Source organism: Balaenoptera physalus (genome assembly GCF_965194825.1).
Source record: "Balaenoptera physalus genome assembly, chromosome: 15".
Taxonomy (NCBI): Eukaryota; Metazoa; Chordata; class Mammalia; order Artiodactyla; family Balaenopteridae; genus Balaenoptera; species Balaenoptera physalus.
The window spans coordinates 32473599-32496767 of NC_138894.1; the positions used below are offsets into that span (position 1 = coordinate 32473599).

A 23169-nucleotide genomic window follows, 5' to 3' on the forward strand; every position below is an offset into this window, starting at 1 on the left:
CAGAGATGACCAAGACAATAACTGAAATGAAAACTACACTAGAAGGAATCAATAGCAGAATAACTGAGGCAGAAGAACGGATAAGTGACCTGGAAGACAGAATGGTGGAATTCACTGCTGCGGAACAGACTAAAGAAAAAAGAATGAAAAGAAATGAAGACAGCCTAAGAGACCTCTGGGACAACATTAAACGCAACAACATTCGCATTATAGGGGTCCCAGAAGAAGAAGAGAGAGAGAAAGGACCAGAGAAAATATCTGAAGAGATTATAGTCGAAAACTTCCCTAACAAGGGAAAGGAAATAGCCACCCAAGTCCAGGAAGCGCAGAGAGTCCCATACAGGATAAACCCAAGGAGAAGCATGCTGAGACACATAGTAATCAAAGTGGCAAAAAGTAAAGACAAAGAAAAATTATTGAAAGCAGCAAGGGAAAAACGACAAATAACATACAAGGGAACTCCCATAAGGTTAACAGCTGATTTCTCAGCAGAAACTCTACAAGCCAGAAGGGAGTGGCATGATATACTTGAAGTGATGAAAGGGAAGAACCTACAACCAAGATTACTCTACCTGGCAAGGATCTCATTTAGATTTGATGGAGAAATCAAAAGCTTTACAGACAAGCAAAAGCTAAGAGAATTCAGCAACACCAAACCAGCTCTACAACAAATGTTAAAGGAACTTCTCTAAGTGGGAAACACAAGAGAAGAAAAGGACCTACAAAAACAGACCCAAAACAATTAAGAAAATGATCATAGGAACATACATATCGATAATTACCTTAAACGTGAATGGATTAAATGCTCCAGCCAAAAGACACAGGCTTGCTGAATGGATACAAAAACAAGACCCATATATATGCTGTCTACAAGAGACCCACTTTAGACCTAGGGACACATACAGACTGAAAGTGAGAGGATGGAAAAAGATATTCCATGCAAATGGAAATCAAAAGAAAGCTGGAGTAGCTATACTCATATCAGAAAAATCAGACTTTCAAATAAAGAATGTTACAAGAGACAAGGAAGGACACTACATAATGATCAAGGGATCAATCCAAGAAGAAGATATAACAATTATAAATATATATGCACCCAACATAGAAGCACCTCAATACATAAGGCAACTGCTAACAGCTATAAAAGAGGAAGTTGACAGTAACACAATAATAGTGGGGGACTTTAACACCTCACTTACACCAATGGACAGATCATCCAAAATGAAAATAAATAAGGAAACAGAAGCTTTAAATGACACAATAGACCAGATAGATTTAATTGATATTTATAGGACATTCCATCCAAAAACAGCAGATTACACGTTCTTCTCAAGTGCGCACGGAACATTCTCCAGGATAGATCACATCTTGGGTCACAAATCAAGCCTCAGTAAATTTAAGAAAATTGAAATCATATCAAGCATCTTTTCTGACCACAACGCTATGAGATTAGAAATGAATTACAGGGAAAAAAAAGTAAAAAACACAAACACATGGAGGCTAAACAATACGTTACTAAATAACCAAGAGATCACTGAAGAAATCAAAGAGGGAATCAAAAAATACTTAGAGACAAATGACAATGAAAACACGATGACCCAAAACCTATGGGATGCAGCAAAAGCAGTTCTAAGAGGGAAGTTTATAGCTATACAAGCTTACCTAAAGAAACAAGAAAAATCTCAAGTAAACAATCTAACCTTACACCTAAAGAAACTAGAGAAAGAAGAACAAACAAAACCCAAAGTTAGAAGAAGAAAAGAAATCATAAATATCAGAGCGGAAATACATGAAATAGAAACAAAGAAAACAATAGCAAAGATCAATAAAACTAAAAGCTGGTTCTTTGAGAAGATAAACAAAATTGATAAGCCATTAGCCAGACTCATCAAGAAAAAGAGGGAGAGGACTCAAATCAATAAAATCAGAAATGAAAAAGAAGTTACAACAGACACTGCAGAAATACAAAGCATCCTAAGAGACTACTACAAGCAACTTTATGCCAATAAAATGGACAATCTGGAAGAAATGGACAAATTCTTAGAAAGGTATAACCTTCCAAGACTGAACCAGGAAGAAGCAGAAAATATGAACAGACCAATCACAAGTAATGAAATTGAAACTGTGATTAAAAATCTTCCAACAAACAAAAGTCCAGGACCAGATGGCTTCACAGGTGAATTCGATCAAACATTTAGAGAAGAGCTAACACCTATCCTTCTCAGACTCTTCCAAAAAACTGCAGAGGAAGGAACACTCCTAAACTCATTCTATGAGGCCACCATCACCCTGATACCAAAACCAGACAAAGACACTACAAAAAAAGAAAATTACAGACCAATATCACTGATGAATACAGATGCAAAAATCCTCAACAAAATACTAGCAAACAGAATCCAACAACACATTAAAAGGATCATACACCACGATCAAGTGGGATTTCTCCCAGGGATGCAAGGATTCTTCAATATACGCAAATCAATCAATGTGATATACCATACTAACAAATTAAAGAATAAAAACCATATGATCATCTCAATAGATGCAGAAAAAGCTTTTGACAAAATTCAACACCCATTTATCATAAAAACTCTCCAGAAAGTGGGCATAGAGGGAACCTACCTCAACATAATAAAGGCCATATATGACAAACCCACATCAAACATCATTTTCAACGGTGAAAAACTGAAAGCATTTCCTCTAAGATCAGGAACGAGACAAGGATGTCCACTCTCACCACTATTATTCAACATAGTTCTGGAAGTCCTAGCCACGGCAATCAGAGAAGAAAACGAAATAAAAGGAATACAAATTGGAAAAGAAGAAGTAAAACTGTCACTGTTTGCAGATGACATGATACTATACATAGAGAATCCTAAAACTGCCACCAGAAAACTTCTAGAGCTAATTAACGAATATGGTAAAGTTGCAGGATACAAAATTAATGCACAGAAATCTCTTGCATTCTTATACACTAATGATGAAAAATCTTTAACAGAAATTATGGAAACACTCCCATTTACCATTGCAACAAAAAGAATAAAATACCTAGGAATAAGCCTACCTAGGGAGACAAAAGACCTGTATGCAGATAACTATAAGACACTGATGAAAGAAATTAAAGATGATACCAGCAGATGGAGAGATATACCATGTTCTTGGATTGGAATAATCAACATTGTGAAAATGACTATACTACCCAAAGCAATCTACAGATTCAATGCAATCCCTATCAAATTACCAATGGCATTTTTTACGGAGCTAGAACAAATCATCTTAAAATTTGTATGGAGATACAAAAGACCCAGGATAGCCAAAGCAGTCTTGAGGGAAAAAAACGGAGCTGGAGGAATCAGACTCCCTGACTTCAGACTATACTACAAAGCTACAGTAATCAAGACAATATGGTACTGGCACAAAAACAGAAACATATATCAATGGAACAAGATAGAAAGCCCACAGATAAACCCATGCACCTATGGTCAACTAATCTATGACAAAGGAGGCAAAGATATACAATGGAGAAAAGACAGTCTCTTCAGTAAGTGGTGCTGGGAAAACTGGACAGCTACATGCAAAAGAATGAAATTAGAATACTCCCTAACACCATACACAAAAATAAACTCAAAATGGATTAGAGAACTAAATGTAAGACTGGACACTATAAAACTCTTAGAGGAAAACATAGGAAGAACACTCTTTGACATAAATCACAGCAAGATCTTTTTTGATCCACCTCCTAGAGTAATGGAAATAAAAACAAAAATAAACAAATGGGACCTAATGAAACCTCAAAGCTTTTGCACAGCAAAGGAAACCATAAACAAGACGAAAAGACAACCCTCAGAATGGGAGAAAATATTTGCAAACAAATCAACGGACAAAGGATTAATCTCCAAAATATATAAACAGCTCATGCAGCTCAATATTAAACAAACACCCCAATCCAAAAATGGGCAGAAGACCTAAATAGACATTTCTCCAAAGAAGACATACAGACGGCCACGAAGCACATGAAAAGATGCTCAACATCACTAATTATTAGAGAAATGCAAATCAAAACTACAATGAGGTTATCACCTCACACCAGTTAGAATGTGCATCATCAGAAAATCTACAAACAACAAATGTTGGAGAGGGTGTGGAGAAAAGGGAACCCTCTTGCACTGTTGGTGGGAATGTAAATTGATACAGCCACTATGGAGAACAGTATGGAGGTTCCTTAAAAAACTAAAAATAGAATTACCATATGACCCAGCAATCCCACTACTGGGCATACACCCAGAGAAAACCGTAATTCAAAAAGACACATGCACCCGAATGTTCATTGCAGCACTATTTACAATAGCCAGGTCATGGAAGCAACCTAAATGCCCATCGACAGACGAATGGTTAAAGAAGTTGTGCTATATATATACAATGGAATATTACTCAGCCATAAAAAGGAACGAAATTGAGTCATTTGTTGAGACGTGGATGGATCTAGAGACTGTCATACAGAGTGAAGTAAGTCAGAAAGAGAAAAACAAATATCGTATATTAACGCATGTATGTGGAACCTAGAAAAATGGTACAGATGAGCCGGTTTGCAGGGCAGAAGTTGAGACACAGATGTAGAGAACAGACATATGGACACCAAGGGGGGAAAACTGCAGTGGGGTGGGGATGGTGGTGTGCTGAATTGAGCGATTGGGATTGAAATGTATACAATGATGTGTATAAAATTGATGACTAATAAGAACCTGCAGTATAAACAAACAAACAAACAAAACAACTAATACTAAACTTTCATTGGGTTATTTGTATGGAAATATGTTAATATAAATGTTTCAGACATTACATGAAATTTCTAAAAATCTTACATGTTCTGCTATAATGTTATGTCATAATCCTAGTTATTACTTTAAAATGTATATCTCAGAAATAACTAATTTTCTTGTCAACTGCATTATTATGAACTTTCATCAAATCTTTAACCGTGGTCATTTTTAAGTCTTTTGTCATTTACAGACAGTTCTGGGTGTACTCTGATGCTTTTGTAAATATGTTCCTATAAAAGGGTTTCATCTTCAGGAAATTCATGGAAAAGACTCTGACAAGTACAGGTTTCTGGTAACTGACTGTACTGCTGAACTGAATGAATAAGCATTTTCAGAACTCTAATGAAAAACTGATGAGCTCATAAAAGTGCTAATAAAAGATCAAGATGAAAAAAAAAAATTAACTACATGAGACTGAGTGAACTGATGAGGATGAGTATAATTTTTGTGACTTTCTGTTTGAATTTAAAAAAAGAAAAAATCCCACAAGGACTCAGAGGCAAAGAATATACAAATCAATTTTCACTGCAAAGTAAAGGAGCTGTTACAGTGGAGGATTACTGGACTGAATGTCAATATTATGACATAGTATGAGTGTGTTTCATGTTTGGTAATTGCAATCATTGTTGCTTTTGTTGTGGTCGTCCATGTACAATGCTTGGTGTCAGTCTATTTATCTCTTGTAAAAATAAAATACAGTGTGTGTGTGTGAGTGAAAAAAAAAAAAAAAGAAAGACAAATTAAGCAAACAATCCCATTCACCATTTAGAACTAATAAACGAGTTCAGCATGGTTGCAGGGTAAAAGTTAAATATTAAAAAAATCAATTGTATTATTATATACTTGCAATTAACAAACTGAAAATGAAATTAAGAAAACCATCCTGGGGGAGTTCTCTGGCAGTCCAGTGGTTAGGACTCTGCAATTCCACTGCAAGGGGGCATAAGTTAGATCCCTGGTTGGGGAACTAAGATCCCTCAAGTCAAGCAGCACAGCCAAAAACAAAAAGAAAAGCAAAAGGAAACCATTCTGTTCACAACAGCCTCAAAAAAATTAAAATATTAATGTAAATTTAACATAAGAAGAGCAAAAACTTCTACTCTGAAAGCTACAAAAACTTACTGCAAGAAATTAAAGAATATCTAAATAAATATCTAAATAAATAAATATCTATCTAAATCAAACATCCCAAGTCCATGGACTTACTGTTAAGAAAGCAATTCTCACCAAACTGATCACAGATTCAACACAATCCCTATCAGAATCCTAGCTGATTTCTTAGTAGAAATTTTGCAAGCATATGGAATTGTCAAGGACCCAGAATAGCCAAGACAATCATGAAAAATAAGGTAATGTTGGAGGACTCATACTTCCTAATTTTAACTCACAGAATGGGAGAATATATCAAAATCAAAATTTTGATAAGAATGTGTATCTAGAATACATAGAACTCTTAAAACTCAATAAAAAAGAGAAATAACCCAAATAAAAACCAGGCCAGGATCTGAATACACATTTCTCCAAGGATAACACACAACTGGCCAATAAGCACACAGAAAGATGTTCAACATCATAATCATGAGGCAAATGCAAATCAAAAGCAAAATGAGATACAAATTCACATCCACTAGAATAGATCCAATGACAAAGTCAGATAATAACTGTTGGTGAGTTTGTAGAGAAACTGAAGTCCTCATACATTGCTACTGGGAACGTAAAATGGTGCAGCCACTTTGGCAAACAGTCTGACAACTCCTCAGATGATGAAATATAAAGTTATCACATGATCTAGGAATTCCATTCCTGGGTACATACCCAAGACAAATGAAAACATACTGTCCATATAAAAACCTGTACATGAATAGAAAAGCATTTATATTTTATAAAAGCATTATTCATAGTAGCCAAAAGGTGGAAACAACCAATTGTCCATCAACAAACAGATAGACAAACTGTGCTACATACACACGATGAAATATTATTGAGCCATTAGAAGGGATAAAATAATGATACAAGCCCTAACTTGGATGAACCTGAAAACATCATGATGAGTTAAGAGAAGCCAGTCACAAAAGTCCACACATTAAATGATTCCATTTGTATTAAGGTCTAGAATAGGAAAATTTATAATAGAGACAAAGTAGATCAGTGGTTGACTTAGGGCTTGGGGGGAGGTGGGTGATGAGGAAATAGAGGGGTGATAGCTAAGGGGTATAGGGTTTCTTTCTGAGGTGATAAAAATATTCTAAAGTCAACTGTGTTGATGGTTGCACGTATCTGTGAATAGGGTAAAAATCATTAAATGGTACACTTTAAGTGGGAGAATTATATATGTGCATTACATATCAAAAAAGCTGTTTGAAAAAAAATGTTCTATGAGCATTTGAAAGGTTTTTTTTTAAAAGCATACAAACATTTATATACATCAACCTCATTATTTCCAGATGTTTCTCTAAATCTGCTTTTTTTTTTTTTTCTAATTTCATTTCTATGGTCTGTCATGGGCTAAGTATGTGTGTTCAAGCTCTCTAGTGTTCTGTGTTATCCATTTCTCCTTGAGGGTCCTCTAGGGCAGCGGTCCCCAACCTTTTTGCCACCAGGGACCGGTGTCATGGAAGACAATTTTTCCACAGACGGGGGTGGAGGGTGGGGGGATGGTTCAGGCGGTAACGTGAGGAATGGGGAGCGATAGGGAGCTGCAGATGAAGTTTCTCTCGCTCGCCCGCCCGCCGCTCACCTCCTCTGTGCGGCCTGGGCTAGAGTATGCTTCTGCAGGTTATATTTCCATCTTTCTTTTCCAAGCTATGTCTCCTAGACTACCCACTGCAGAGTTGCAATGTTGTTTTTTCACCTTACACATTCTTTTTTGTGTGTGATAAACACAGAAGGTTAAATTTACCATCTTAACCAATTTTTAAGCATACAGTTCAGCAGTGTTAAGTATGTTCACTCTGTTGCACAACAGATCTCTAGAACATCTTCATGTTGCAACATTGAAACTCTATACCCAATAAACATTAATTCTCCCTCCTTTCTCTCCCAGGCCGTTGGCAGCCACTTTTCTACTTTGTTTCTATGATTTTCACTATTTCAGATACTTCATGTAGGTGGAATATACAGTGTTTATCTTTTTGTGACTGGCTTATTTCACTCAGCACAAGGTCCTTGAGATTCACCTATATTATAGCATGTGACAGGATTTTCTTTTTTTAAGGCTGCATAACATTCTATTATATATATATATATCACATTATATTTATCCATTCATCTGCTGATGGACATATTTTGATTACTGTGAGTAATGCTGCAATGAACATGGGTGTGCAGATATCTCTGAGATCCTGCTTTGAATTCCCTTGGATATACACCCAGAAGTGGGATTGCTGTATCATATCATCATTCTATTTTTAATTTTTTAGGAACCTCCATACTGTTTTCCATAATGGCTGTGCCATTTTATATTTCCACCAACAGTGCACAAGGGCTCCAGTTTCTCTGCATCCTTGTCAACAATTGTTATTTTCTGTTCTTTTGATAGTACCCATCCTAATAGGTGTGCAGTAGTATCTCATTGTGGTTTTGATTTGCATTTCTCTGATGATTAGTGACATTAAGCATCTTTTCACATACTTGTTGGCCATTCATACATACTCCCTGGAGAATTGTCTATTCAAGTCATTTACCCACTTTTAAATTGGGTTTCTTTGTTGTTGAGTTTTAGAAGTTCCATATATAATCTGGATATTGATCACTTATCATGATTTGCAAATATTTTCTCCTATTCCACAGGTTGTCTTTTAACTCTGTTGATTGTGTCCTTTGAAGCAGAGTTTTAAATTCTGATATAGTATAATTTATTTATTTTTGCTTTTGTTGCCTATACTTTTGGTGTCATATCCAAGAAATCATTGCCAAATCCAATGTCATGAAGCTTTTCCCCCATGTTTTCTTCTAAGAGTTTTATAATTTTAGCTCTTCTGTTTGGATCTTTGATCCATTTTGAGTTAATTTTGTATATGGTAAAAGGTAATGGTCCAAATTAATTCTTCTGCATGTGGATATCCAGTTTTCCAACACCATTTGTTGAAGAGACTATTCTTTTCCCACTGTGTAGTCCTGGTGGCCTTATGGAAAATCATCCATCTAATACATTCTTGATGTTAGCAGCTGCACGAGGACTATTTTCAAAATACAGTATCGCTAGATTAGCTTCTTGACTCCTTTCTTTTCTTATCTCGATACTGTTCTATATTCCTCTAAGACATAAAGTTTGACAGCTAGGTAGTAACAGTTTGGTCCTATACACTTTTCTTTTATGTTATTAGAAAAAGGGGGCCATGGGTAAACATAAATAGATTTGATCTTGGGTTTTTTTTATTGTAATTTTTAAAAGTTTGTATTGAGGTGCTTTCTGTCTTTGTCACAGTCATCTCGAATGCCTTTAGCTTTCCCCTGTTTCAGTGTTGAGACATGATACTTCACTTCTAATACTATCAGCCTTGGGTATTTAATTGTCATTTTGTTTCTAAATTGCCAGTGTCTTTTCCCAGAAGTAACAATTATCTTAAAATAAATACATACATCCACACAAAGAAGCACTGGAGTGATATGCATAAGAAAGCAAAAAATAAAAAAATGGAACTCTGTTTAAATTGTGAGACTATAGTCTCATCAGAATTAAGTGGAAACACGTAGACACAGGCGTTTGCGTGTGCATGCTCTCTCTCACACCCCCTACCCCACTCCCCATTACCTGCAATATCTATTTGCAAGGATTTCTTCTCTTCGGGCCAGGCTTCCTTAGGAACTGTCCTCTTACTGTGGATCTCCCCTTTCTGTTTAATGGCTTTAGTGTCTGGTAGGTTATCAATCTTCGTGTCTTGTAGTTGAGCTGACTGCTCTGAAGCAGCAGCAGCACTGGAACCTAAGAGAGGGAAATCAAGATTCAGACAGGAAGCTGACAAAAATTATTTTAAAATACCTCTCAAGCATCTACTAGTGTGAGAAGAGAGTTACACTGGATAAACAGTGAGATGGATGCAGGACAGGAATAAAGACGCAGATGTAGAGAACAGACGTGAGGACAAAGGGAGGGGGAAGGGGGAAGGGTAAGCTGGGACGAAGTGAGAGAGTGGCATGGACTTATATACTACCAAAAGTAAAATAGATAGTGGGAAGCAGCCACATAGCACAGGGAGATCAGCTCAGTGCGGTGTGACCACCTAGAGGTGTGGGATAGGGAGGGTGGGAGGGAGACGCAAGAGGGAGGAGATGTGTGGATATATGTATATGTATAGCTGATTCACTTTGTTATAAAGCAGAAACTAACACACCATTGTAAAGCAATTATACTCCAATAAAGATGTTTAAAACAAAAAAAACTGAGATGGAAAGAGAAAAGCATTTTGGGCAAAGGTGACTACATATGAAAAAAATGGAATCAGGAAAGCAACTGAACATCTAAGAAACAGTGCAAGTATATAATTTATTAGATTATAGAATTTGTAAGGAAGAGAGAAAAATTAGCATTTGAAAAGTTCTTTGGGAGCCCATTCTATTGTTCTGAAAGACTAGGCTAAAAAAGTTTAGCTTTCATACTTCTTTTAAAAAATAAATTTATTTATTTATTTGGTTGCATTGGGTGCTCATTGCTGCGCGCGGGCTTTCTCTAGTTGCAGCAAGCGGGGCTACTCTTCATTGTGGTGCGCAGGCTTCTCACTGCGGTGGCTTCTCTTGTTGCGGAGCACAGGAGGGCTCGAACCCGAGTCCCCTGCATTGGCAGGCGGATTCTTAACCATTGCACCACCAGTGAAGTCCTAGTTTTTATTTTCAAGGGCAATGAAAACTTTGATGAGGAGATTAACATGATCAAAACTTTTTCTGAAGCATTCGTTTAAAAACAGCAAAAAAGTGGGTAAATTTTCAAATACAATATTGCCGAGAATATAACTTCTGAAAAAGAAGCAATACACAAAAAAAAGAGAAGTGGCTAATTATACTCCAAAATATGTTTCTATTTATACTTGTGGCAGACTACCAGCTGTCCTCTGAAATCCATTTTCCTTTTCCCCTAAAACAGAACCTGACTTAGCTGGGCATACCATAATAGAGATTATATTTCCCAGCCTCCCTGGCAACACAGGTTGGTGTGACCATGTGAATAAGTCTGGCCAATAGGATGGAAGGGGAATGGTACATTTAACTTTTGAGAAGTATTTAAAGGAAGAAATACACTTTTTTCTTTTTCCTTTTTTTCCCTTTCTGCTGGCTGGAATACGTGTCTGATAACTACAGCATGAGAATGGAGGCTAAAATGTTGAAGCAACAGGAGAGAAAGTGCTTTGTTCCCTGATACTCTTTTCTGTCTTCTTTAAGCCAATGTCATTTTGTTTTTGTTTTCATCTCTCAGAGCCAAAACTATCCTAAACTAAACACACTTTTACAGGCATTTTTAATCAGCACAGTCCTACCAAAGTAAATTAACTGGGTAGGTAGTTAGGAAGTAAACAAGCTAAATTCCTGAAGAACAAAGGCCTATGTAAAACAATTTTATTAGAGAATTAGCATCTCATGGCAACAAATATTTTTATCAGTAGAGTTTTAAAAAGTCCATTATGTGAATTTCTGGCAATGAGATTAATTTGTGTACAATATTCACAAAGTTCTCCAAAAATATCTCAAACAGCTTTAAAAATGTTAGTTTTACCTGCCAGTGTATACCAAAAGTTGCAGCTAACATCCTATTTCACATATGAAGAAGATGGAGGGTTGAAGAGAGCAAGAATATATAATACTTTTCTATTTATATTCATTTTAGAAGGCCAGAATAGAACAATAGGCAGATAATTCTACAGTTCCACTACCTGTAGTGTCTTTCCGCAAGGATTCTTTTTCTTCACATCGAGCAGCCTCGGTCACTGCCCTTTTACTGTAGATCTCCTTTTTCTGGTTTTTGTCTGAGAGGTCCTCATCCCCAGTGATGAGAACTTGAACTTGAGCATCTGGAATAATGATGTCATTTGATCCCAGGGAGAAGGAAAAGATAACACAAGCAAGTAATCCACCCCCTCCACCCCAAACAAAAACAAAAACAAAAACCTCTTTATATATTAGGAAAAAAAGCATCTCTTAGGCTCAACCATGTAAAAGCTGTGACAGTTTTAAGGACTTTATAACATATGACAGTTTTGGGGGGTTTGGAAAGTTTTCCATATTTTTCTGTGTACTATCACTTTAAACAAAATCTGTTCTTTGCTGATCTGATGCAACAGTTAAAAAAAAAAAAAAAATCCAGATCAGGTATCTTTCAAAGTAGTAAAGTACATCTGAACAAGCCTATTCAAAATTTTTGTCACTTGGGCAAATTTTGATATTTCATATAATCCTAGAAAAGCATCTATATCATCTAGATTTTATATATTATACTCATATAATTTTTTAAAATCTCCTGAGGTTAAACTTGTCTAATGCTTTCTGTTTTTCTTGGTCATACTTGCTAGAGATTTATCTACCTTATTGGTCTTTTAAAATCAGCTCTTTTCTTTTTTATTGTATGAGAAAACTCAAGTGCAAAATAATAATGTTGGCAAATAAATTAAAAATCACCAATACAACAACTAGGATACAGTTATCAAGCAGTTAATATGGTTATATGTTTTTTACAATGGATTGACAAGAGATTCACTTCCTATCTCTAAGAATGAATATTTTTCAACAAAGCAGTCAGAAAGGCAATAGAGATTACTAAAAACAACATAATGAACACCAATGTGTCTACTATAGAGCTTAAGAAATAAGATAAAACATTACAGATATAATGATATAATGATAATGATACCCTGTGTAAAGCCTCAATCATACCATTCTCTCTTTTCAGTAGCAACCTTAAGCTCAATTTAGAGTTCGTCAATCTCAAGGATGTTCTTGAACTTTTTACTATACAGTGCTGCATGTATTAGTCAACAAGGTACTGGATTGTTTTGCATGTCTTTAAACTTTATATAAAGGGCATAATACTCTATGTACCTTTAAGTAACTTGCCTTTTACACTCAGTATTACGATTGGGGGATTTACTCTTAGTGACTCTAATTAACTCATTCTCAGTGTTATGTAGAATTCTATGAAATTAATATATCAATTTTCACCTGTTGATAAACTTTAGGCTATTTCTAATTTTTTAATATTGAAAAGCATTACAATGAACATTACTATAAAATTTCTTTGTAGGTTGTATGAGTTTCAAATATCTTCTCTCAGTCTGTGTCTTGTCTTTGAATTATTTATGATGTCTTTCGGTGCACAAAATTTTTCATTTTAATAATGCCACTTATTTTCTTTTTCCTTCATGGCCTGTGCTCTGTGTGTCTTCTTTAAGAAATCATTATTTCATGGTCAAAGGATAGTCATCTAAATTCTAAAAGCTTAAAGTTTTCCTTTTTACATTTAATATCATTTGGACTACATTTTTGTTTAGTGTACAGCAGGGATCTATCTGATTCTATTTTTTCTTACATATATAATCAATGGCCCAAACACTATTGAATAGTTCATCCTTTCTCCAGGATTGTTATGTCATCTGTGTTATATATTAGTTTCCACATTCATGGGTGTGTTTCTGGGTCAACATGTTGTTCCACTTTTCTTTGTTTATTCCTTTGCAAGTGAGGTCTTAAATATATATATTTTATATATATATAAATTATATATAAATTTTATATATGTATATACATAAACACACACAGACACACACATATAAGTCTTTTGACATCTGGTATGGCAAGTTCTCTTACCTTATTCTTTAAATATACTTTTTGATTTTCCAAAAAATTTTGGAATCAGCCTGTCAAGTTCCATGAAAAATTCTACTGGAATTTTGAGTAGCGATTCATTGAATTTATTTAAGTCTTCCTTAATATATTTCAATGAAGCTTTATCATTTTCTGTACATTAGTTTTGCATGTCCTTTGTTAGATTCATTTCTAAGTACTTATTTTTTGTTGTTTTTCAAAAAAGTATCTTAAAAATAATCTTTTGCATTATGTATCGGAAGACATGTATCAAAAAATGCACAGAGAACTCAGTGAACTGGTAAAAAGTGAACAGGTACCCAGGTTAAAAAAAAAAAATCTGCCTAGAACCCTACATGCTCTCCCCTCATTCTTTCAATCTCCCCCAGGCTGAGCATAACACCCCATTTTAAATGCAACAAATTACTTATATTTCTGAACTTTATATAAATGGAATAATACAGCACATAGCCTTTATGTCTTGCTTTCTTCTCTTACATTATATTTGTAAGATTCGTTAAGTGTTAAAACATATATTTGTCTTTTACTCAGTCTCATTTACTGGTTACTATTCAACAATGGCAATATGCTACAATTCACTCATACTACTGGAAAAATAATGGCATAATAAATATAAAAATAATGGCATCTGGGTAATTGCCAGTTTGGAGCTATTACGAAAACTGCTGTAAAGAATATTCATGTGGCAGAGGAGACACCACTGCAGTTGCCGCCACCTCCGGGGTTTCTGGCTCTTTTCTCTTCGCCTTAAATTCGGGTGTCTTTTATGAATAATCAAAAGCAGCAAAAGGCAACGCTATCAGGCCAGCGTTTTAAAACCAGAAAAAGAGATGCAAAAGAGAGGTTTGACTCTACTCAGTTTCAAGACTGCATTATTCAAGGCTTAACTGAAACTGGTACTGATTTGGAAGCAGTAGCAAAGTTTCTTGATGCTTCTGGAGCAAAACTTGATTACTGCCGATATGCAGAAACACTCTTTGACATTCTGGTGGCCGGTGGAATGCTGGCCCCAGGTGGTACACTGGCAGATGACATGATGCGTACAGATGTCTGTGTGTTCGCAGCACAAGAAGACCTAGAGACCATGTAAGCATTTGCTCAGGTTTTTAACAAGTTAATCAGGTGCTACAAATACCTGGAGAAAGGTTTTGAAGATGAAGTTAAAAAGCTGCTGCTGTGGGCTTCCCTGGTGGCGCAGTGGTTGAGAGTCTGCCTGCCGATGCAGGGGACACGGGTTCGTGCCCTGGTCTGGGAGGATCCCGCGTGCCGCGGAGCGGCTGGGCCCGTGAGCCACGATTGCTGAGCCTGCGCGTCTGGAGCCTGTGCTCCGCAGCGGGAGAGGCCGCGATGGTGAGAGGCCCGCTCACCGTGATGAGGAGTGGCCCACGCTTGCCGCAGCTGGAGAGAGCCCTCGCACAGAAACGAGGACTCAACACAGCCATAAATAAATAAATAAAAAAAAAAAAAAAAAAAAAAAAGTAGGTGATTTCAACTTTAAAAAAAAAAAAAAAAAAAGCTGCTGCTGTTCTTAAAGGGTTTTTCAGAGTTGGAGAGGAACAAGCTGGCTATGTTGACCGGTGTTCTTCTGGCTAATGGAACACTTAATGCATCCATTCTTAATAGCCTTTATAATGAGAATTTGGTTAAAGAAGGGGTTTCAGCAGCTTTTGCTGTAAAGCTCTTTAAATCATGGATAAATGAAAAAGATATCAATGCAGTAGCTCCAAGTCTTCAGAAAGTGAGCATGGATAACAGACTGATGGAACTTTTTCCTGCCAATAAACAATGCATTGAACACTTCACAAAGTATTTTACCGAGGCAGGCTTGAAAGAGCTTTCAGAGTATGTTTGGAATCAGCAAACCATAGGAGCTCGTAAGGAAATCCAGAAAGAACTTCAAGAACAGATGTCTCGTGGTGATCCATTTAAGGATAAAATTTTGTATGTCAAGGAGGAGATGAAAAAAAACAACATCCCAGAACCAGTTGTCATCGGAATAGTATGGTCCAGTGTAATGAGCACCGTGGAACGGAACAAAAAAGAGGAGCTTGTAGCAGAGCAAGCCATCAAGCACTTGAAGCAACATAGCCCTCTCCTTGCTCCCTTTACAACTCAAGGTCAGTCTGAGCTGACTCTGTTACTGAAGATTCAGGAGTATTGCTATGACAACATTCATTTCATGAAAGCCTTCCAGAAAGTAGTGCTGCTTTTTTATAAAGCTGAAGTTCTGAGTGAAGAACCCATTCTGAAGTGGTATAAAGATGCACATGCTGCCAAGGGGAAACGTGTCTTCCTTGAGCAAATGAAAAAGTTTGGAGAGTGGCTCAAAAATGCTGAAGAAGAATCTGAGTCTGAAGCTGAAGAGGGTGACTGAATTTGAAACTACATCCTCAGTAAAGCAAACAGGAGTTGTAGATAAAATGTCATGTCTCATGTGTCCTGGTTCTTACATCTTCCTACCTTCCTATATCAAGCATGATATAAGGGCTTTCATGGCAAAGTTCATTTTAACTGTTTCTATGGTTACTGGAAATGTTGGATTTAGTTTCTAAAACCATGTTTTAGAACTAGTCTATCTGGGAGAATCCTTCTTTGTCTCTTCCAGCTTCTAGTGACCCCTAGTGCTCCCTGGCTTCGGACAGCGTAACTCCAATCTCTGCTCCTGTCTTCACATGGCCTCCTCTTCTCTTTTTTTAAGAGTTTTTTTAAAAATTTATTTATTTATTTATTTTTGGCTTTGTTGGGTCTTCGTTTCTGTGCGAGGGCTTTCTCTAGTTGCGGTGAGTGGGGGCCACTCTTCATCGCGGTGCATGGGCCTCTCATTGTCGCGGCCTCTCTTGTTGCGGAGCACAAGCACCAGACGCGCAGGCTCAGTAGTTGTGGCTCACGGGCCCAGTTGCTCCGCAGCATGTGGGATCTTCCCAGACCAAGACTTGAACCCGTGTCCCCTGCATTGGCAGGCAGATTCTCAACCACAGCGCCACCAGGGAAGCCCTCCTCTTTTTATAAGTACACTAATCATTGGATTTAAGGCCCACCCTACATCCAGGATGATATAACCTACAGATCTTTAATTAGTGACATCTGCAAAGACCCTATTTCCAAATAACATCACATTCTGAAGTTTCCTGTGGACATGAATTTTGGGGGGATTACTACTTAACCCATAAAACAGATTTTTGTTTCAGTTTGTTATTCCATGTTTTTATTGTTGAGTTCTAATTTAGCTACACTGTAGTCAAAGAAGCTGTTCTGTTTGAACATCAATTCTTCAAAACCAACAGCTTCATCAATTTTTCTAAGTGTTCCGTGTGTTCTTTAAAACATGAAAAGTTCTCTATAGTAAGTCAAATTCTAAATTCCATTTTTAAATCTTGTCTACTTTAATTTTCTTTCCTGGTCTCTCAGTTTCTGATAGATATGTACTGTTAGGTTTACCTATATTTTCCTGTCATTTTTCCTGCATAGAAGTTTGAGTAAAAGAAAATAAAGTCAAATTTTATCTCATTGGTATATTTGAGCCTTTTGTTCTTATGAGGTAAACTCATAATATATATTAATATTTTTTGGTCTGGAATTTTATTTTGTCAATATTAACATTGCTCATTAGCTTTATTTTAGTTAGTATTTGCCAAATATATCGTTTTCCATCTCTTCCATGCTTTGGGAGGTAAGGCAAAATAAACTATAATCTAATTAAAATAACATATACAAATGGTTTTGAAAGTCAAACAGTTCCAGTAAACTTATAACAGAAATCAACTGTTTTCAAATACCACCAATTTATTTAGCCATTTCTTGTAGTATCACTATCCTTGTTTGCAAATAACATGCTTTATATTGCTGTATCCTTTTTAGTTCCAGAAATTATTTTTTGATTTCCTTCTATGATCAATATGGATTTACCTTTTATAGAACGTTCCTGTCACACCCATATTCCCTCAATCTATCTTCTGAAAAGTTTTAGTCCTACATTAATGTTCATTGTTTATACATTATGTAAATAGTAGTCATGATGATTAAATCAATATTCAGTGATTGTGTTATGTTTCTATTATTCACAGTTAAACCAACTAGTATACTGTAATCACATTTATTTTCTTTTACAAAGATTTGCTTTTACTGAGGAGTTAATAATTGCCTATTTTTGCATGTGCTATGTTTCTATATACCAATCCCTACATCATCCTCATAAATGTAAATAGAATTGAAAATCTCTTCTAAATATGGTCAACTACATAAGGTATTCTATCAACTTGACCTTTTTCTTGCAGTCCTCAATCTGAACTTGTTCTAGATCTTCTGTACCACCACTGCAATGGCAATTTCTTTCCCCTCTCTCCTATGTTGTCCCCATTTCCTCCATCCCATGTTTTCCTTTAACAAATATTAAATCTACTCCTTCGTTTTATTTAGTGAAATAATTTTCCCTCAGAATTTCAAGGCATTACTCCTTTGGTTTCTAGTTCCATGTATTATTTTTGAAAAGCTTAATGTCAGTCTAACTTGCATTTCTTTATATGGTACCTGTTTTCTTCCTGGAAGCTTTCAGAATCTCTTTCCTTGCCAGTGTTTCAAAATTTCAAGGTCATGTGCCGTCGTGTGGATTTTTAAGTACATGACAGTTCCTATTAACATGGAAATTCATATCCTTCAGTTTTGGAATTTATTCCTATATTAGTCCTTTGAGTCCTTCTTTTCTATCTTCTCTATTATCTCTATGGAACACCTGTTTTTTGATGTTGACCCTTTGGGGCCAATCTTGAATTTTTTTTCTTTTCCCTTCTTTTTATGTTCTGTTTCCTAACAGATTTTCTCACTTTTATATTCCAATCCTTCTACTGAGATTGTTACTTCTGATATATTTACTGGGCTCACTTAGCTATTATACAAAAGTCACTATTCAATTTTCCCCAGCAGGTATCTTCTCCCTATTCTACTTAATCCTTTAAAGTGAGAGGCTCTGAGGCTGGGCTTCTCCGACGGTGAAATAGGAGGACTTTTCCTTAGGATGCAAAGTCTGTAAATAGACCAACAATAATAGTAGCAGTAGACCCCCATAACAAGTGGGAGGTTATAGGGGTCCCTCAGTTAACAAAGCCCAACTTTATTTCACACACATCATCCTTATCAAATGCAAACTAGAGGTGAGTTATATTTGGTAAGTTCATTGTGCAGACTTCTGATGGAGTTCCCTTAGTCTATCACTTTGTTCCCTGTCAATTTTTCCATATCCACCTCCTTCTCAATTGTCTGACAGTGGGATCACAGGGTTATCTATATGTACCAAATTGCCACTAGTATATGAGAGTTTTTATTTATGAACTATACTTTGCAAAAATATTTGCCTTTCTATTTACTTGGCAGCCTCCATGTTAACTGGCAGATGTGCTTCTTTTATCTTATTTCAAAAGACTTCAAAATGCTTTTCAGTGCAACAAAAAGTTATCTGGAAGAATAAATGTGTGCACTTTAGCAAGCAGCCTTTCATTCGGTTCCCTCATAAAAGCATTAACAACATCACATGAAGTCATTAACACTATGCCAAAACTGGAACATAGAGCCAGCCTATGTTTGAATACCGCCCAGGGATCAGTAGGTCCTATTTGGCTAATAGCTATGCGCAGGAATAAAAAACTGTAAATGCAACAAAGCAACACACGCAAGTATACATGTAGAATTTTCAGTGGCTCCTGGAATTTTCATTTAATAAATACTACTGTGCATCAGTTAAAGAAGTACAATGTCAGGGATGCAAAGGGAAAAAAAAATCATGCAGACTCCTAAAGATTAAAAGCTTTTATAAAACAGTGGGGCCTATATCTGGGGGCAAGGATGAAAATTCAAATACCCACAGTCACCAGACTGACAAGGTAGATGTATGAAGTGGATTGAGTCTGAGACTCGTGGGGACTGAAGCAAACAGTATGTATGTCCTCTCTGCAGAGGACAACCATGCCTCAGGGTCAACGATAACTGCCATGGAGGAATACAAGTTGAGTGCAACTACATATTCTGACTTCTCAAGGGAAGCTCAAAATCTTAATTTTAGATGTTGGCAGCAAAAGTTTTAAAAATTTAAAACACCATTTGAGCCATACAGTTTACTGCAGAATCCAACCTATGAGATATTAGTTTGTACCATCTGACAGATAAATTCATGAGGCATTTTAATCCAGATTTTCTATGAATTTTAGTCTTTAAAACATACTTAAATGGATATTATTTCATTTCAAAAGTTGCAATATATTTCCCATAGTGAAAATAAAGTCTACAGTTTTCAAAAATCTAAAGCATTTAAAAAGATTTTATATTTTCCTTCTTGCACATATCCAATAAAACAGCTAGGAGAAAAGTTTGCATTAACAAAGCAGAAAAAAAAGAAAGCCTGGACAATACTCTCATTTAAGATGAACAGGAAAAAAAGAGGCCACAGAATACACAAAGCCAATCCAGTCACCTGCATTATCTTTCTGAAAGGGTTTTTTCCCCATTGACAAGGATGCCTTAGTTACCACCCTCTTACTGTAGATCCCCTCTTTATGTTTAATGTTAACAGTGTCTGCCACGTCCTCATCCCTTGTGCCTAGCACCTGAGCCGGGAAATCTGGAGCAATGGCATCATTGGATCCTACAGAAAAATGGAAAAGTAGTACAGTTAACACAAGTACAGATTGAAGAAAGACAAAAAATTTACCTCTTAAACCACTTCTATAAAAAAGGCACTACCATGGGAGTGTTACAGGGTAATCAGAAGGAGACATAAGTCAAACTGAAGCTGTCAGAAATGTACAATATTGCAACAATATACTGGAGAAGCAAGTGACATAAGAGGAGACATATAAATTAGAAGGGAGACAATTTCCAGCTCAGGAACGTTTTCAGAGGAGGAGAAAATAGTTTGTACCTTGGAAAGTAAGTAGGCTTTTTGAAATATGGAGAGGAAGAAACAAAGGCATTCTAGGTAGAGGTTACAGCATTAGCAAAGACCAGGAAGCAGGAAAACAGATTAAGCAAAACAATCAGACACTTCTGTGGTCAAGACTGTATTATGTACTACATTAAAGAGAGTGGTGGGAGATATTAAAAAGTAATTGTTTGGGACAAAATTCAGCAGGGCATGGAATCCCAAGCTACAGTGTAAATTTTACTGTACATGAAATGCAACATCATTAAGGATTTTTTAATAAAGGGAACTGCAATCAGTTACATTGTAGGAACCTTAATCTGACAATAATACAAAAGACAAAACATTGTAAGGAAAATTTTATGTCATAAAGTAATACAAGATTTGAAAGTAACTTTATTTTCTTTAAAATATATTTCAATATTGTTAAATCCACTAATATAGGAACTGATAAGAGAAGTTTATCCATGTCACATATAAGAGGCAAAAGAATATCTCTGGACATATAAGAGTTTATAGTAACTATAGAATTATCTTCTACAAAGATGCTTTTCTTTCTTAACTGGTACTCCATACTTCATGCATTTTCTAAGCACCTAAAATGTGTATGGCAATAAAACCTGGGTAAGCATCAGTTCATTTGTACAGTATAAGTATAAATAAGTCATGAGTTATATTTCAGGACAGATTGCAAGGATCCTATTAAGCCTTCTGGGTCATATGTACACTGAGCTTTTCTTTGCTTCCGTGGCATCACGTTCTTTTATTTGCTCCCTACCTCTCTGGTAAATCCTTAGTGTCCTTTCTTCTACCAAATCTCTCAATGCTGGAGTTCCTCAAGGGGTCAGAACTGGGTTCTCTTCTCTTCCTGGATGAACTCATTGATCATCAATGTATGGAACACTATATGTGGATGACCAACAAATAGATATCTCTAGCTAGAACCTGTTTTCTGAGCTTCAGATTCTAGCATTCAGGACACAGCTAGCCTCTAAAGCATTTGGAGGAAAAATTAGAAAAATATGTCCCTTCCTCATAAAAAAAATTTGTTTTCTATATTATGATAGAACACAAACAACTATACATGAGAGTCTCTTCACCACCTCCCTTTATCCTCCAAGAGAGGTGATTATGTCAGGTTCAGAGTTAGGTAAGGAAGAAAAATTAAGTTCCTCAGAGCAGTGCATGGATGTACAAGAGAATCAACTTCCTTGGAGCTGAGAGGCAGTTGAAAGAGAGTGTAGCCACACATATGTGTATATGCCATTGAATGTATGTGTACTTATTTTCCTGCATCTGTGCACAGCTGCAGAACGTGTGCAGATTTACGTTTCGGGCAGGAAGAGAGTTAACATTATTGCTCCAGAACGCTAACAGGAGATTTGGAATCTTCACACCTGGGTGTTTTCATAAAAAATGGCATATGTTTATGACGTGAACAGAGCCACCTTCTAGATAGTGCCCTTGCATAAAACTTAACTGTAAACTGACTTTGTTTACATTCAACTGCAGGTTTAACATCTCCACATGGATGTGGAACAGAAATCTCATTTTTAACATGTCCAAAGCAGATATTTTGACCATCTTCTCCAAATCTGCTTCTTCCTCAGGTTTCTCCATCTCAGTAATGGTACCGTTATTTACCCAGTTGCTTATTCTAGAAAACTAGAAATTGTTTTTTTTTCACCTCCTTCTCCCTCACTCTCCATATTCTATTACCAAGTCCAGGAAGAACTATTTCCTAAAAATAAGTTGAATGTGTCCACTTCTCTCCATCTCTGTCATCATCACTCTAATCCTAGGTGCTACCATCTCTGACACTAATTACTGCAACAGCCTTCAGCTAACTGGTATCCTCACTTCCACTTCTTGACCCTCCCTTCCTTCACCTGGGCTCCCTGCCTTTCCATCCACAAGCTATTCTCCATATAGCAGCCTGAAAAAAAATGTACAAATGTAAATCAAACCACAGCTGCCTACTAGAAGAAAGTTCAAGTGCCTTAATATGGTTTACACAACCCTGGATGATCTTGAACCTATCTATCTTTAACCATATCTAGCCACAGCTCTGCTCTACCCACACTGCCTTCTTCTCACTTGGCAAATGCATCCAACTTTCCTGTTTCTGGAGCTCCTCCCATTCTGTTCCCTTCCGCCAGCACACTCTCACTCCCCACTCTCTGCCTGCCTAACTTACCTATATCCTCTAGATCTCAGCTCAGAAGTTTCTTCTTTGGAAAGGCCTTCATGGGCTCCTAAAGCTAAACTGGATCCTTTTACTCTCTTAAAACTCTTCTTTGTTTTCCTAACTCGTCATTTGTAATTATGTACTTATTTGTATCTATTTGTTAATATGTGTCTCCCCACTTGAACATGATCATAGGGGGCATGTTTATTTTATTTTGCACAGCGGTATAAATGTAGCACCTAGCATAGTATCTGCCAGAAACACGGTAAGAACTTTAATACTTTTCTGGTTGAAGAAAAAATGAACATAAGCTGAAAGTTTCTGTGACCTTAAAAAAAAAAAAAACCAGGTCATTGCAGAAAGTTCAGAAAAGTAAGCAGAAAACAAACCAAAAAACTCGAGCATACTTTGGTTATAGATCCTTCTAAATGAATATATAGTGGGAT

General features: G+C 36.4%; 2 protein-coding genes across 8 annotated transcripts in view; one reads left to right on the forward strand and one right to left on the reverse strand.

Annotated features, from left to right (window-relative positions):
- Positions 1-23163, reverse strand: part of LOC309643942 (centrosome-associated protein ALMS1-like) — a 77502-nt gene extending 54339 nt beyond the window's left edge. For 5 of the 6 annotated variants that reach the window (XM_082427129.1, XM_082427128.1, XM_082427125.1 and 2 more), the window contains exons 1-2: positions 11684-14383; positions 9574-9744 (exon numbers count right to left, since the gene is read on the reverse strand). In XM_082427129.1, coding sequence (XP_082283255.1) covers positions 9574-9744; positions 11684-11945 — 433 coding nt within the window. In that variant the 5' untranslated portion in view covers positions 11946-14383. Of the gene's footprint in view, positions 1-9573; positions 9745-11683; positions 14384-20088 lie in introns of those variants that run through there. The other variant, XM_082427126.1, reaches the window with a different exon arrangement.
- On the forward strand, positions 14429-16049 carry LOC309643961 (eIF5-mimic protein 2-like). Of its 2 annotated transcripts, XM_082427188.1 has the most exons (3): positions 14429-14641; positions 14731-14796; positions 15145-16049. In XM_082427188.1, the coding sequence occupies exons 1-3, from the start codon at positions 14558-14560 to the stop codon at positions 16000-16002; spliced, it is 1008 nt and encodes a 335-aa protein (XP_082283314.1). In that variant the 5' UTR covers positions 14429-14557; the 3' UTR covers positions 16003-16049. The 2 variants fall into 2 exon arrangements, with proteins under 2 accessions (XP_082283314.1, XP_082283313.1); XM_082427187.1 differs by lacking the exons at positions 14429-14641; positions 14731-14796.
- Positions 23164-23169: the final 6 nt, after the last annotated feature.

What these genes read in the sequence shown, in the direction of transcription:
- LOC309643961 (XM_082427188.1), top strand. Translation starts at nt 14,558, where the DNA reads ATGCTTCTGGAGCAAAACTTGATTACTGCCGATATGCAGAAACACTCT. An exon ending in CGGTGGAATGCTGGCCCCAG is followed by an intron (nt 14,642 to 14,730) that starts GTGGTACACTGG and finishes GCATTTGCTCAG; the next exon opens with GTTTTTAACAAGTTAATCAG. An exon ending in TTGAAGATGAAGTTAAAAAG is followed by an intron (nt 14,797 to 15,144) that starts CTGCTGCTGTGG and finishes AAAAAAAAAAAG; the next exon opens with CTGCTGCTGTTCTTAAAGGG.